Source organism: Miniopterus natalensis, chromosome 2 (genome assembly GCF_054644295.1).
Source record: "Miniopterus natalensis isolate mMinNat1 chromosome 2, mMinNat1.hap1, whole genome shotgun sequence".
NCBI lineage: Eukaryota > Metazoa > Chordata > Mammalia > Chiroptera > Miniopteridae > Miniopterus > Miniopterus natalensis.
In genome coordinates, this window is record NC_142082.1 from 25,631,026 (window position 1) to 25,645,928 (window position 14,903).

Consider the following 14,903-nt stretch of genomic DNA (forward strand, 5'->3'; position numbering starts at 1 on the left):
TTGTTTGTACTATTATATTTATACTATTTATATTACGTATTTACATTTGAGGTTTTCATTGTGGCCACTAACTGTTTAATTTTGTAAAAAGTTCCCTGAACATCTGAAAATAAAACACCGGCTTTCATGTATCTGTGCGCTGTCCTGACCCAGCACACTCACTCAGTTTGCCAGCTACTGACATCAGGAATCCTGCCCTTTTTATTGGCATCCTTCTTCCTTTCGCTTTCTACCTTCCTTTGCTGCTTTATTTTCATGTACTTAATCTTTATTGTACTCTTCTCTAAACTGTCTGCAAAGCTGTATCTTTTAATAGCAAAGTTTGTTCCATTTAAATTGACTCTTGTAACAGATGCTTGTTCTTCTTTTATTTCATGTCTTCTGGTTTTTACGGCTCCTTTTATTTTTTCTTTTATTTTTCTTCCCTTTTAAAAATCAGGCTGTAACCTATGATTTCAAAGTAGCATTCTTAAACCTATACTTCTCAACTTAATAAATGAAAGCCTATCAACTTCCTCCTACAAAAAGATAAATATTTTGGTACAGTTACCCACCTCCCATTTTGAGCTAGTGTGTTCTTGCATTTTTATCTTGGTCTACTGTAATTATGTTATTTTCCAAGGATATACCTGATTTATTAAGAATTATTATATTTATATTACCCAGTTATATCTATTACCTAGCTATTTAGTCTTAATTCTTACCTTATGAGCTATCTTTGCTGTTAAGAGAAAAAAAAAGAGAGAGAAGAAAACATCTGTGTTTGTTGTTGCTTGTAAATACTCTGGAAAGGGACGGATGAGAAGTGAACAGGAAAAAGATTTCTCACAGTTTTTTGTTGTTTTCAATCATGTCAACATTACTTATTCAAAAAATTAAATTAAAAGCATGTTTCCCAGCGGCCACCCTGCCAAGCTGAGCACAGTCCATGAGGACACTCCCACGACGGTTAGCTATTCCACCACTCACTAAGTTCCAGGGTTTTAGCCTGGAGTCGCTGAGCACAACTTCTCTTCACCTGGCTAATCTTACCTCCTGTTAAGATTAGTTTGGTGTGATGATTTCTTCACATGCTCTTCTGCTGTTTTCCAGTCTGGGAATATCACAGACGTCCTTCTAACCTGATGCAGGTGCCTTACTCAGCAGTAAGGAGATAAGGCTGCATTGCCTACTCCAATTCTATCCAGTGGGGAAGCACCAGCGAGGTTTGCAAATTCTGTTGCTTATTTTCCACCATCCTATATTGTTCCTTCTGTGTGGGTTCATGACACCTATTCTTGGCACTCTCTTTCCATTTTGTCCAAATTGTGCGTATTTAAATGAGAAATTCTGAAGCCCCCAAAATGCTGGGAACCCTTCCTTACTGTCCAAAAGTGCTGTCAACATAAGATGAAGCTCACCTCAATTTGTTCAACAGCCTCCAGCAAAAGCAGTGGAAGTGCCCCTCTGTCTCTCGGAGGTTCTCACAATACACTACATGTAGACTTAACAATTCCTCACTACTTTATCAGTTTTTCCATGTATTAAGCATTTTTAAAAAATAATTTAATCCAGCATTTTTAGTTGCTTTCAGTCTCTGAATAATCTATCAATTACTAGAAATAGAATCTTTAAAACTAATGTAATTTAAAGACATGATCAGGGTTATTTTCTCTAGTCAAGTCACCCATTCATTAATGAACAAAATGACTTTCTGATGGTTTAAAGATTTCTTATGAAACTTTAAGGGCATCTTCTTTAATATGATTTATAAGAAACTGTTATCTTCATTGTTTCAAGGTCAAAATGGTTTTTTTGTTTCTTTTGTATTGTTAAACAGATACTAAAAGAGTTAAATTTTGTTCTTACCTTAATACTATTTAGTCCTGAAGGTCCCAGAAGTACACCACAAATAATATAACCAAACATTGTAGGCAATCCTATTGTTGTGCATAGCCAGCCACAAGGTAAAGATAACATTCCTATGGTAACAATGTCCTAATGTAAGAATAAACAAGAAATACAAAAATTTAAGATAATAGTTGGTAAGAAAGGGCTGGTTGATGGAGAAAGCAGGATGGGAGAGTATCCTGATTTCATTGAATGGGAATAAAGGACAGACAATGAAACTAAGGGAGGGAATTTTTACTACTACTGTGTACTACAGAGAAGTTGGAAACACTCAGGATATATTCTGGGAGTAGATGAGTTACCTCTTAATGGTCTAACAAATATAGCAAAATTTGTCTGTTTTGCATAAGCCCCATAATAATAATGTAAGAATTCTGAGCACTAGGACTCCATTTAGTCTTCTAGTATGGGAAAACTTCAGGACAGTGTCCTAGTTTATCTTCTCCATTGGTTTTCCCACCACACAAAGTCAATATAACCACCACAGTCATAACTGATTCAGGCAAGACACATCAGTGGGTGCTAAAACTACTGGTGAAAGTTTGACAAGGAGCAGGATATTCATAGAGTCTCAAAATATTTCTCCAGAAGTTATGTATTAATTACAAAGGTTAAAAAAAAAAAAGAGTAACTTACAGTGGAGATCCCACCCATTCAGAGGGCATTAATGTGTTCATTTTGCAGACTCAGCCCCTCCCAGCTGCCATTCCAGCCATACCAAGAAAGGCAACACATCTGTGGAGTTTCATCTATTGATTGACGTCTATTACTATAGGGATCAGCCCGATCTTCCTCTCGGCCTGTCTATGCTGGCACCATCTCTCAGAGTAGGTTATTTGCCTGGGTTTCTTTTCCTGTACAAATTCCAGTGTCAGGGAGCTCTGTTAGAGACCTGACAATTTATCTAGAACCTGCCAGCCTTCCCTGAGCAGGCTGCACCCTGTCACTCATATCTATTCCTCATTTCTGTTCAAATCCAAACAGTGATCTTAAACCATAACACCATCAACTTCAGGTCTTCAAATAATTCTATATTCTAGAACGGTTTCCTAAGAGTTCACAGATCTGCACCTAACTTAGTCTGGAATGCCAGTCACTGCTGAAGGAGACAGTTCTCACACTGCATACACTTCCACTCCTAGTCTAAAGAAAGCCATATCCAATACCTTAGCCAAAACTTCTCTGCCTCATAAGAATGTTCTACTTTAGTGAAAATAGTTTTTGGATAGCTGAAGCTTTAATCCCATCATATAACTCAAAAAGTCTTCCAAACTCACAAAAGCAAATTAATTTTCATTTTAAACATTAAAATGTTTTATTCTTATGGGGGGGGGGAAATGAAGAGAAAATGTTTTAAATCACAGAAAGCGTAGGGAATTCTAGTAGAATCCCTCTGTTAGGAGGAAAGTTGCACACCCTAATACGGTATAATGTTCAGAAAATAGAGCTCAATCTTACTTGACATGTATTCCAGGAGATGGGAAGGGGAGTTAGTGGGAATAAAGCCCAGCATGATTTTGAAAGGAGAGCAAGCAGACCAAGACTACCTTTATGAAGTGGTGATCTGCACGTGGGATTGTTGAGTCTCTGGGCTTGGTCAAAATATACTGGTTGTTCTGGGAGTCAATCAGCATGCTAAGACCTAAGTCATCCTCCACTTCCCGTTTTGTGAGATTTTGCTTGGAATTGGACTCTTCTTCCTCAACCCTCAGAACTGCCTCAAAATTGACCCCTTTGACCTGTAAGAATAACCAACATTATGTAGTTAAAACCAAACAAGTGTTTTCTTTTCTATTTTTTAAAAATATGTCTCTATTGATTTCAGAGAAAGGAAGGAAGAGAGAGAAAGATAGAAATATCAATGATTGGGAGTCATTTATTGACTGCGTCCTGCATACCCCCTGCTGGGGATCGAGCCCACAACCCGGGCATGTGCCCCGACTGGGAATCAAACTGGGATCTATCTCCTGGATCATAGGTCAATGCTCAACTGCTGAGCTATGCCAGCTGGGCTAAACAAATGTTTTCAAGTTCAATTTTTTAGAAAGTAAATTCTATACAGAAGAATAATAGGAATGTATTTAGTATTCTGTCAAGTGTGAGGAAAGATCGATAAATGTTCATTAGCACGAATTTGAAATTTTTTTCAATTAAAAAAGTGATTTTAAGGTTGGAAGTGTTCAAGATTTCCATTACTTCTAAAAACCTACTTCACCTAATTCAGGGTGTGACACTGATGTGTAACAAGAAATACATATTTGGTCTTCATCCCCTTTCCTGACCCGTAGATCCCAAAACCCATGTAATTTCCTAAGTGATAACGAGCGATGGGAACATCTTTTGTTATATTTAGTCTTTTGTCCTTTGTCCCTGAAATAGCTCCTGAGCAAAAAAGATGAAAGAAGTATCTTGTTATAATAACAAGCCCTTAGCAACCTCACCTGAGTTTACATTTGTGAGTTGATATTTAGAGAGCCCTTAGATGACCACAGGACTGGACTGGTCATCAGAGGAACTAAGCATATGATGAGAGAGTTGACCTTTCAGCCTTGCCCAGTGCTCCAGGACAGGAAAGGGGCTGGAGATGAGTTAATCACAAGCATACGTAATGAAGTTTCCATGAAAATCCTTCAAGTATGGGGTTCACAGAGAGCATGAGAGCTCTATACCCTTTCCTCACACCTTGCCCCATGCACCTCTTCCATCTGGCTCTTCCTGAGCTGTATCCTTTAACTCAGGGGTGGGGAACCTTTTTTAACATATCTTTATTGATTTCAGAGAGAGGAAGGGAGAGGGGGAGAGAGAGATAGAAACATCAATGATGAGAGTGTCGTTGATCGGCTGCCTCCTGAACGCCCCCGACTGGGGATCAAGCCCACAACCAGGGCATGTGACCTGACCAGGAATCGAACCACGATCTCCTGGATCCTAGGCTGACACTCAACCGCTGAGCCACGCCCAGTCGGGTGGGGAACCTTTTTTATGCCAAGGACCATTTGGATATTTATGACATCATTCGTGGGCCATACAAAATTATCAACTTAAAAATTAGCTATGAAAAAAGCTCCTAGATTTACTGAATTTCGAGTCCCACTGCAGTTGCCTTCGCAGGGCCAGACCAAATGATTTAGCAGGCCATATATGGCCCACAGGCCAGACCTCTCCCACTCCTGCTTTAACTGGTAATCTAGTAAGTAAACTGCTTTCCTGAGTTCTGTGAGTTGCTCTAGCAAATTATAGAGCCCAAGGGGGGCTATGGGGTTCTCCAAGGTGACAACCTGGGACTTGGGATTGGTGTCTTACATGGAGGGGACAGTCTTGGACTTAGCCCTTACCTGTGGGGTCTGTGCTAACCCCAGGTAGAGTCAGAACTGCACTGAACTGTGGGACACCACGCTAGTGTCACAGAGAACCAGAGAACTGTTTGATAGGGGAAAGCCCAATGCTCTAGGAGTACAGAAGTGTTCAGGGAGCCGTGAATAAAGGGAACAAGTGTTTTACTTTCAAGGGCATATTCTTTCCAAAATTCACAGCACTTAAAATACTTATGAGTTCTTCTCCATAATTAGAAAGTTTCAAAAAACCCTACTCCTTTCATTCAATTTTCATTCTCCCTCCTTTCTTATCTGATCTTGTTCTAATGTGTTTTTATTACCTAACCCATTTCTGAGTCCATTCCAAGACTCACAATTTTCAGCACTCGTATACTTCTGCAACACTAAGTGAAATTATTTTTACGACACAGAACTACTTTAATTTTGTCTTTGTTTTCAATCTATACTAAAAATATACATGCAAACCATTTCAACAACACATCCTTTCAGTAAGTAGCTCAGTCTCAGCTGGTGAAGAGAAACTTGTTCTGGAATGCTACTTACTGATTTATTGTCATCAAAAGCGTGTTCTTCTATTTCCTCCTCTAAACGATCAGCTGCCTTTCTTACATCTTCAAGAATTTCATCAAGCATGGATAAACTTTTGTTTTGATGTTGCATATTTTTAAGGGCTTCAACTTGATGCTTTTCTGCTGCGAGAAGTTCCACATATTCTGTCTCTTCCTATTCATTTGTAAGAAATAAAGAGTGGAGTTTATTTAAAAATAAACCAGAATATCACTTCTTTCACTTCCATTCAGGTACCTGGCCCAACTACACCAACTAACATACTCTCTATATCAAACACTCCTGCTCATAAATGTGTAATTCGAGCTCCAGTCTATTAGGGAAAGTCAAGGACCACCGTCATATATTCAGTCCATTGTTGACTGGAACATTGTTATGTGGTGTATGACTGTACTTCTGCCCAAAATGCCATACTTTCGTAAATAAAGTTTAATAAATCTTTATCTTCTCTACTTTATAAACTAATATAATAATACCACAGCCTTTCTATGAAAATGAAATTATATTTTATATATTTAAAGTGCCTGGCACCTAATACATGGCTTAAATGATGACTTTAAAAGTTATATAAATAATATCACATCTGATACAGTAGTAGTTTCTTCTCATTTTAAAAGTATACATCATCAAAGTCCTTAATGCAAATGTATTCATACATCTGTTTAAAATCAATTTTAATATTTTTGTTTTCAGTATGTGGACACTGAAGAAAAGTCAACCTTCACACAGAAAAGAATTCTTGTTAGAAACTCAAAATGTTGATTGCAGTTACAACTTCAGTAAGTATTTGATAAACCAGGTATTTCACAATACAGAAAAGCATAAGAGAAGGAATCCTTCTAGAAGTGATAAAATTTAACTATGCTAAGATATTACACAAAAGGAAAAGATTCTCCTACACGAGAGATTTTCTCTGAGTTTGGTTATTATAAACAGATGCCTCTGACAGACCACACGTGCTGAAGCATCAGCACCATGTGCATTTTCCCTCTCCCTCTACTTTCTAGCTCAGAGTGTGAAGGCTCTTTTGGTAAATGAGTGTGAGATGACTAACCTTTATGGCAGCCTCTCTCAAGGCCTCCAGGCGCTGCCTGCTGCTCTCTTTCATGTTCACCACGTCTTTGTAATCTCCCTGCAGGGCTCTTTGGAGTCCATAGATAGCCTGGAAGACTGAATTTTCACTTTCATTCAGCTCTTTTTGGAAAATTTCAAATGTGTGCACCTGAAACAGCTTCTCTTCATCTGACAGGCCAGAGTCTTTTTCCACTGCTTTGATTGCATTTTTCAGTTTGTTAAGAACCACATTCTTTTGGCGAAGAAGCCCGGAGAGCTTTCTGCAACTATCTAGGACCCACTGCTTCCTCTGCGTGATAGCTGCCCCTTTGCCTCTGTGTAACTTGATGGCATGTTTCACTACCTCTTCAGGTTCTGCAGCATTCACTATCAAATGAAGCAATGGAAGCAACATCCACAAGTAATTTTTTTCCAATATCTTCATGATCCAATTTTAGAGGACAGAGCAAGGCAGTCCAAAGATTTCCACTAAGCTGAGCCTGCATTTTAGATACACATTTTCAGCTGAAAAAAAGGTTTATTGTCACATGTAGTTGAATGATGATTCATTGTTATTGAAATCAGAGTTCAAGTATCAAATAATTACATCCAGAAAACTATCATTGTTCTGAAGAAAATGTTAGTTTTTCTATATTAATATTAACATCTAAACTATTTATTGCACCGAGGTTAAATTCAAATACTGAATGTTAAAGTATGTGCCTGGTAAGAACTGAGACTAAAGGTTATGTCTGAACTTAAAGGAAATATTTTTAAAGAAAAACTCAGCCTCATATATGCACTAAATCTACCAAGTGCCAAAGACAAAACCAATTCTATTTAAGAGGGTCCATGTATCAAAGGCCAGAAAATTCACAGATCAGTGAACCACCTGGGGGAGACATGCTCCAGATCATTTCAGAAATGATGCCTTTTGAGGTACTATTAGCTTGCTTTGCCATATTGTTTGCTTTCCAAAATCAGTTGGAATTTTGTTATATTTCCCCAGTCAGTCTATAGTTAAATGCTAATGAGATAGCAAGGATAGAAAATAAAACTCTCCAAATATAATCACATCCAGATCTCTAGGGCTTTATAAAACATTCAAACATTTTCAATGATCCAAATTCAGGCTCCACCCCTTTCTCTCTTTAGGAAGCCCTCAAGCAATATGTATGAATTTATCCTGGCAACTGAAGCACAGACAGGACCCTGGACACAAGCTGAAGGTTTCAGTACAGGCAGCAGTGGGAGCTGCAGCTGTGGTGCCCAGGTTACTGCAGCAGAAGGCAAGGCCGTGTCCACCGGAGGAAAGCGTTATCAAGGGCCGGGAGGCAACTGTGGCAGCAACGTCACTAAGAAAGAATGACTTCAGAGGTAGTAAAATAGACTAAAGAAGGAGGAAGTAACAAACACATGAGAGGCCAGTAAGATACACCCTAAAAAAAATCCACTGAAGCTGGCAATTAGGAGCTCACTGGGCACAAGTAGTTAGGCCAAAAAAGAAAACAACACAATTTTACACAGGACTTCTAGTTTATAGAAAACAAAACATTCATACGCATCATCACTCTTAGCAACACCCAATGAATTATCACGTTAAGAATTCTTACTCAACTTTCAAATATACCAATATTTCCCCTATCTGGGGATCTGTTTACTGAAATATTTATTTATAATTTCAATAATACTCCCAATTCTAACCAGTTTAATGTGGTTTCCCAGGCAAAGCAGATTAGATGAAGCAAATATAAAATGTGGCATTTCTAGAGCTAGAATTCTGACCAAACCATGAAACGGTAGCCAATAGATAGTGGAGACAAAACGGAGCTTACGAAAAAAGAAACAAGAACTCAGCAAAGACTACCAGCCCAGGGGACCTGGTGAGGGCCGAACTGTTCTATGCACTTCAGCAGATCCTAAAAATACCACTACTGGAGGCCAGGAGAGTCACCAATGTTCACAATGACAACCCAATGTCACCAAGAAGACTATATTCTGGTTAAAAAGTTAGGAAACTGTTCAATTTCAATACATTTTTAGATATTTTAGCTCCTAATGTTACAAGAATTCACTTACCTAGAACAGTTCACGTCTTAACAAGGTAGGATAAATGAGAGCTTGCTGTTTGCTTGAGAGCTTTAAGTAAATGTTCCCACCTTAAAAATAAACAATTAACCAATCACAGTAATACCTAGCAATATAGTTGATCTGTTATTTTAATGACTCATTTAATGTCTAAGCTTCTATTGTTCCAAGGGAAAGAAAGAACTGAATTGCTACTTCAGAAGTGCACACTTTTAGTATGGTTCAGAACTAAGAAACTTCAGATGCTTCCCATTTTCCCCCCAAAGTGATTTTATGGATTTCAAACTTTAGAAAAATAACCTGCTGCACAGTTTGTGTGTGAATAACATCCCTTCATTCATTTCTAGTTCCTTCCTCAAACAAATCCCTGAAATTAAATAGCTAGCTCTCTAAATCATAATACCCAAAGGAGCTATTAATTTTTATGAGAAATCTTTGAGAATTTTACTTGTATTCAAACTAATATTTCCACTGAAACAAGCTTAAATCATCACCATGAAACTGAGATTATTTATAGACCCTTAAAATATGAATCACTTCTTTTTCAAAAACTTATTTCATTTTCCCTTCAAACTTGGCTACCAAATCCTATGGACTACTAAACTGTAAAATGTTTTTTCTTGAGTAAATACTATATATTTTTAGCTTCAGTGTTAATTTTGTTATTGTTATTTTTAAAAAGACACGTTGGATTTGTTGTGTTTTTATAACGAATTCTTCAAGTTTCTTTATCTTGAACTACTGATAGCACAACCTGGAGCAGATCTCAAGGTTGAGTGAGGAGAGTCTGTTATGTACACTGTATGATTCCATTTATACAACACTCTTGAAATGATAAACTGTAGAGCTGGAGAACAGATTGTGGCTGTCAGGGGTCAGGGAAGGGTGAGGATGTGGCTCTGACTATAACAAGGTAGCAGAAGAGATCCTGTGGGACAGAAATGTTCTGTGTCTTGACAGTGGTGTGGCCACACAAATCTACACGTGTGATAGAACTGTACAGATCATGACACACACACACACACAAATGCATGTAATAATACTGGTGCAATCTGAATAAGGTGAGTGGACTGTATCAATGCAATTTCCTGCTTATACTATAGTTTTGTAAGGAGCTACCACTGAGGAAAACTGGGCAAAGGGTCTACGGGATTTCTCTGCATTATTTCTTACAACTGTTTATGAATCTATAATCATCTCAAAGTGAAGTTTTAAAAATTCTATATAAATATTTTACTGTTTCCTACTAAATCCTTATTATGTGTAATGATCAACATTTATATTGCAGAGCAAGGAAACCAAGCTCATGACATTTTTTTGTATTTTAAAAAAACTAGAAAATGCCCTAAAACAGAGCGAAAGGTTTTCAGGATGACTCAATTATAGTAAAACCCAAGGTTACTTTTCACTTAGAACAATAGCAAAATCAATACTTTGAGGACAACCCCTCCAGCAAAATTTCTATTTGAAAAAGTTTCTATTCCAACATTAATTAAAATATATCTCCCTGCCCGGCCACAGCGCCTCAGCTGGTTGACCAGCAATCTCCCTGTGCACTGAAGGGTAACTGCTTTGATTCCCAATCAGGGCACATGCCTGGTTGCGGGTGTGATCCTGTCAGGGAGCGTACGGAAGGCAACAAATCAACTGGTGTTTCTCTCTCTCTTTCTCTCCCTTCCTCTCTCTAAGCAGTAAAGAGGAGTGAGGATTAAAAATATCTATGTATTTATTTATGTATGTATATATATACTTATATATATGTGTGTATCTTCCCAACTTATCAAATTTCTAATGGGTTTTTATAAAGGCAGAACAGGAATCTCAAAACTTACTTTAAAACTGATAAGATTATTTGATTACATGAAAGAAAATTTTTTTAATGTCTTAAATTATTTAGAAAAAAAGGGCAAATGAGTTCACCATTAAGCCTACTCAAAAAAAGTGATGCTTTTAATTCACTGTCATTTTACATAAAAATCACATTACTCTTATTCTATAGAGAATTTTTAGCAATTCAGAAATGTCACATATCACTTATTGGATAAATAGCTCAAAAGCAAAGCATAATAATGTAATATCAAATCAGGCTTTTTCAGAATGAAGTCACTCAAGTTAAAGATTTCTCCCATACACCTCTAACTGTGAGTTCCATCATGAATGCAGAGCATGTGAGGAAGCTATCTTCGTAGACATCTGCTGTTAGGACCCACAGAGTCCAGAGCCCTAGGGTAATGGAGTCTCTTCAGGGAAAAAGAAAGCCAACAGAGGGGAATAGAGAAGCAGCTACTCTTTTTTTCAATTTTTTATAATGGACTAAAATTTGAAAACCTCGCAGCTCTGCTGCCCAGCCTCTGGCTCCCATGCAGCCACGGGACCCTCCTTTGTTTCTCTTCCTTAGGACCTTCCAGAACCACTGCCTCAGATATACCAGATCAAACTGCTGAGAAAGAATCTAGTTTATTCACTGCACTAGTGCAGCAGCGACTGCGCTGGGCTCTGACTCTGCTCCTCACACTTCACAGGATAGCCCAAGCCAGGATGCTAGCCCCATCCACCCAGCTGAACCAGGTCCCCAGGTGGGAGGGGTACTGACCTGGTGCTGGGCTATGTGCAGGAAATTCCCGGGCAAGCAGTGTGGGTGTGGCAGGAACAGGGAGTCCAGTGCCGGTTACTTAACTTTGTCTAAAAAATGAAAATATGAGGATTATTCCTATTTAATGGTTTAAAAATCCAAATTTCTTCGTGATACCACCGACACTTTCAGATTCAGCAAAAAAACAGTAACTGAAGAGGCAACAAAAGAGGAGCTTGTGGAAAGGCCTAGTGAGGAAACTCACCAACACAAATAATCTACCTTAATCTAATTTGTGGAGGATTTAACTTAAAAAGCATATTTTAAATTTTAACAAATTGGACGATGTAAAGTATACTTATTAAAAAATAAAACACTTCCTATCCTGTAAGTACAACTTATGGTTATCCATATCTAATAAGAGAAACGGAGAATAAACTAAGAAAGGGAGAAAGAAAATTTTTATGCACCTTAGAAATCTTTAAAGTATTTAACTGTTAAACTCTACAAAAACCACACACCAAATATTTCATTGAGTAGCCCAATCATTGAGCTACTGCTTTTAAAAAAACTAATATTACAAGAGAAATTTGGAACCAGTAAGGTGCCCTAATCCAAAGAATCAAAAAATGTATGCATATGAAGAGGCTGGGCTACCTTATACCTAGATCGTTATCCGATCTAATAATACGTGAACATGAGAGCTTGTGTTCCAAAGGTGTGTTTAAAACAGCCATTACATTTCCTCGGGCGCTATCGTGTGAGATCCAAAAAGAGCCGAGACCTAGGGCCTCCGAGGAGGCTCGGAGGTGGGCGCCCGGCGCCTGTTCTTCCTTTCAGCCGGGGAAGCGGCGGGGGAGGGAGCAGGGAGCTGCAGGGGTCCCGCCGGGGAAGGGGTGCGGGAGCGCACCGCCACCTCCCGGCTTCCGGTGCGTGACGGGGAGCTGGCCGTTGAATTCCAGCCATCGCTGGGTCTCCCCGCTCTTTCCGGGGAGACGGCCCGGGGCAGCCGCGGGCAGAGGCGTTAGGTCTTCCGCGTGACCCGGTTTATCTGACCGGCGGCAGCAACCTGAACTTCACACCTAAGTTAGAGCGCAGCCCGGCCGAAGGTCTGCGCCCCCGCCCGGCCGCCGCACCGCAGGCTCGGGCGGCTTTCCCGGAGCTACCGACACACACTGCACCTCGCACCACTGCCCCGTCGCTCCCTCCGGGACACAGCCCCGGGGGCCGCCGCCGGGTCCGTCCGTCCTCCCCACAGGCTGGGAGGAGGGCCGAGCGACCCTCCCACACCGCGGCGCCAGACGCGCAGGGGGGCGCGCGGAGAGCGGGCTCCGGGAGCGGGAAGGCCCGGGTCTGGGAGACCCGCCCAGGAGGAAGCCCCGGGAAGGGAAGACTCCCGGGAGGAGCGACCCAGGGAGGGAGCTCCGGGGGCCCCCTTCGCGCAGGACCGGAGGCTGAGCGCCTCTCGCCCGAACCCCGCGCAGCGCTCACCGGGATGTTCTGGATGCTGCGTGTCCTGGGTCCGGCTTCCCGGCACCGGGAGACGAAGGGTGGACAGGGACGCGGCTTGCCCACATCCCTTCAAAGGCGACGGGGCCGCCCCTAAGGCAGGGACAGGGACCCGCTGGGCACGGGGACGCCCCGAGCCGCCCGACCCCTCCACCTGAACGCGGTCTCAGCAGACGCCGCCGAGAGGGAGAAGCGGCCCCTTTAAGGGGGTGGGCTTGGGCTCCGTCGGCTCCCGGGCGGCGGCGCGGTGCTCGTTGGGATTTGTAGGAGAGAACGGGGACCGCGAGACAGTGGGCCCCGGGGCAGCGCAGTGCACGTCGGGATTTGTAGGAGGGGCGGGACTGAGTACTGTCGGCCGTGGGCAGTCCTTTCACGTAGGAGGCGGGTTTGGGCGCGGGGCGTGCTTGTCCCGGAGGGGCCCCCCCCTCCCCCCCAGCGCGCTTTGTGCCTCCGAGTTGGAGAGGGGCGGGGCCTTGGCCGACCGGTGCACGCCGGGAGTTGTAGTTCTGTCGGCGGGACCTGTCACCGCCTTCCCTGCGCCCCTCCCCGGGCGGGTGTCCAGAGACCAGAGGACGGGGACGGAGCGGCTGGAGCCGGGCGGGAGGCGGCCGGGGCTCCTGCTCAGACGGCCGGGCCGGCGAGAAGCGGGGAGCGCCAGGGAGAATGGTAGGTGGCCCGCGGTGTCGCCTTCCGCCCGGCCCTTCCTGCGCACCCGGGGCTGGGGGAGCTTCGGGGTCCGAGCGCCGGGGCCGGAGCCCGGGAGCGCCGGGCGCGAAGGTCACCGGAGCGGCGAGGTCGCGGCCCGCCCTCCGCCGCCGCGGGCGCTGCCTGAGCGGAGCGGCGTCGGGTGGGAACCCGCACGGCCCCGCGCGGGACCTGCGCGGCGCTCTCGGAGCCCCTGCGGTGTGACGGGACCGGGGCGCGGGGCGCGGGCGCGCCGGCCGGGGCTCCCCCCGGGGCGAGCCGCCGGGGAGCCCGGAGGGACGTGTCGCGCGGACGGCGGCGCGGAGCCGCGGCGAAGAGGACGGAGAGTGTCGCTGGGCACCGCCAGCCGCCCGGGCGGCTGGGGCGCGGGGCGGGGTCCACCCTGGCCGGGCTCCGGAGCGGGGCCTTGTCCGTGCTGAGCGTAGAGCGCACCCGGGAGACGGCGGGAGCCGCAGAAGGTTCTTAAGAAGTGGGGTCGTGGGTGATTTGATCGTGTTCATGCTTTTTTAAAAAAACACACAAAAAAGCCCTTTGCAAAGAGCACAGGGATGGGATCGGAGGTGGCCAGGGCTGCAGGGAGACAGACCAGGACGTTGCAATCATTTAGGGAAGAACAGGGGAAGACTCGAGCCAAAGATTGTCTGTGGGAATAAGGGGAGTGAGAGGAGGGTGGGTGAGGACTGTCCCAGGCTCTTCAGAGCCGGAGAATAAAGGAAAGAACGGACCCAGCAGCTTCTGGCTTGGGCAACAGAGCAGGTGGTCATGTTACTGACCAAAAGAGGGAATATAGAGGGAAGCGCAGGTTTGTGACAATGAGGGAGAAGTGGGGGGATGGATCTGGAGCTCAGAAAAGAGGCGTGGGGAAATGGAGGTTGCTTTGAACTGTAGTGGAAACCATGGCTGTGGATGGGTTTCATCATTCATTCAGTAATTCAGAGGTTTCTCTGCAGGGAAGGTGGTGTGCAAGATGTTGGGGTCTGACCGTGAGCAAGACAGACGTGGGTGTGGTATGGATGGAGCTGATGTCCTAGCAGGGGAGATGAGCACTAAGCATAAAACCGTTTGATTGCACTTGGGATAAGTGCTAGGGAGTGGCACGGGTTCCAGGAATCCGTTTGGTGGGGTTGCTCAGTGGTGTCAGATGCCAAGGCCAGGAAGGCTTAGCCAAGTGATACAGAGTGAGC

At 43.4% G+C, this 14,903-nt stretch overlaps 1 protein-coding gene across 4 annotated transcripts in view; it reads right to left on the reverse strand.

The window, feature by feature from the left end:
- Nucleotides 1-13,093, reverse strand: part of SLC9D1 (solute carrier family 9 member D1) — a 44,759-nt gene extending 31,666 nt beyond the window's left edge. For 2 of the 4 annotated variants that reach the window (XM_016212884.2, XM_016212880.2), the window contains exons 1-7: nucleotides 12,997-13,092; nucleotides 11,527-11,615; nucleotides 8,925-9,004; nucleotides 6,847-7,370; nucleotides 5,769-5,948; nucleotides 3,438-3,629; nucleotides 1,849-1,977 (exon numbers count right to left, since the gene is read on the reverse strand). In XM_016212884.2, the coding sequence (XP_016068370.2) occupies nucleotides 1,849-1,977; nucleotides 3,438-3,629; nucleotides 5,769-5,948; nucleotides 6,847-7,290 (945 nt within the window). In that variant the 5' untranslated portion in view covers nucleotides 7,291-7,370; nucleotides 8,925-9,004; nucleotides 11,527-11,615; nucleotides 12,997-13,092. Of the gene's footprint in view, nucleotides 1-1,848; nucleotides 1,978-3,437; nucleotides 3,630-5,768; nucleotides 5,949-6,846; nucleotides 7,371-8,924; nucleotides 9,005-11,526; nucleotides 11,616-12,162; nucleotides 12,318-12,996 lie in introns of those variants that run through there. The other 2 variants (XM_016212882.2, XM_016212881.2) reach the window with 2 other exon arrangements.
- Nucleotides 13,094-14,903: the final 1,810 nt, after the last annotated feature.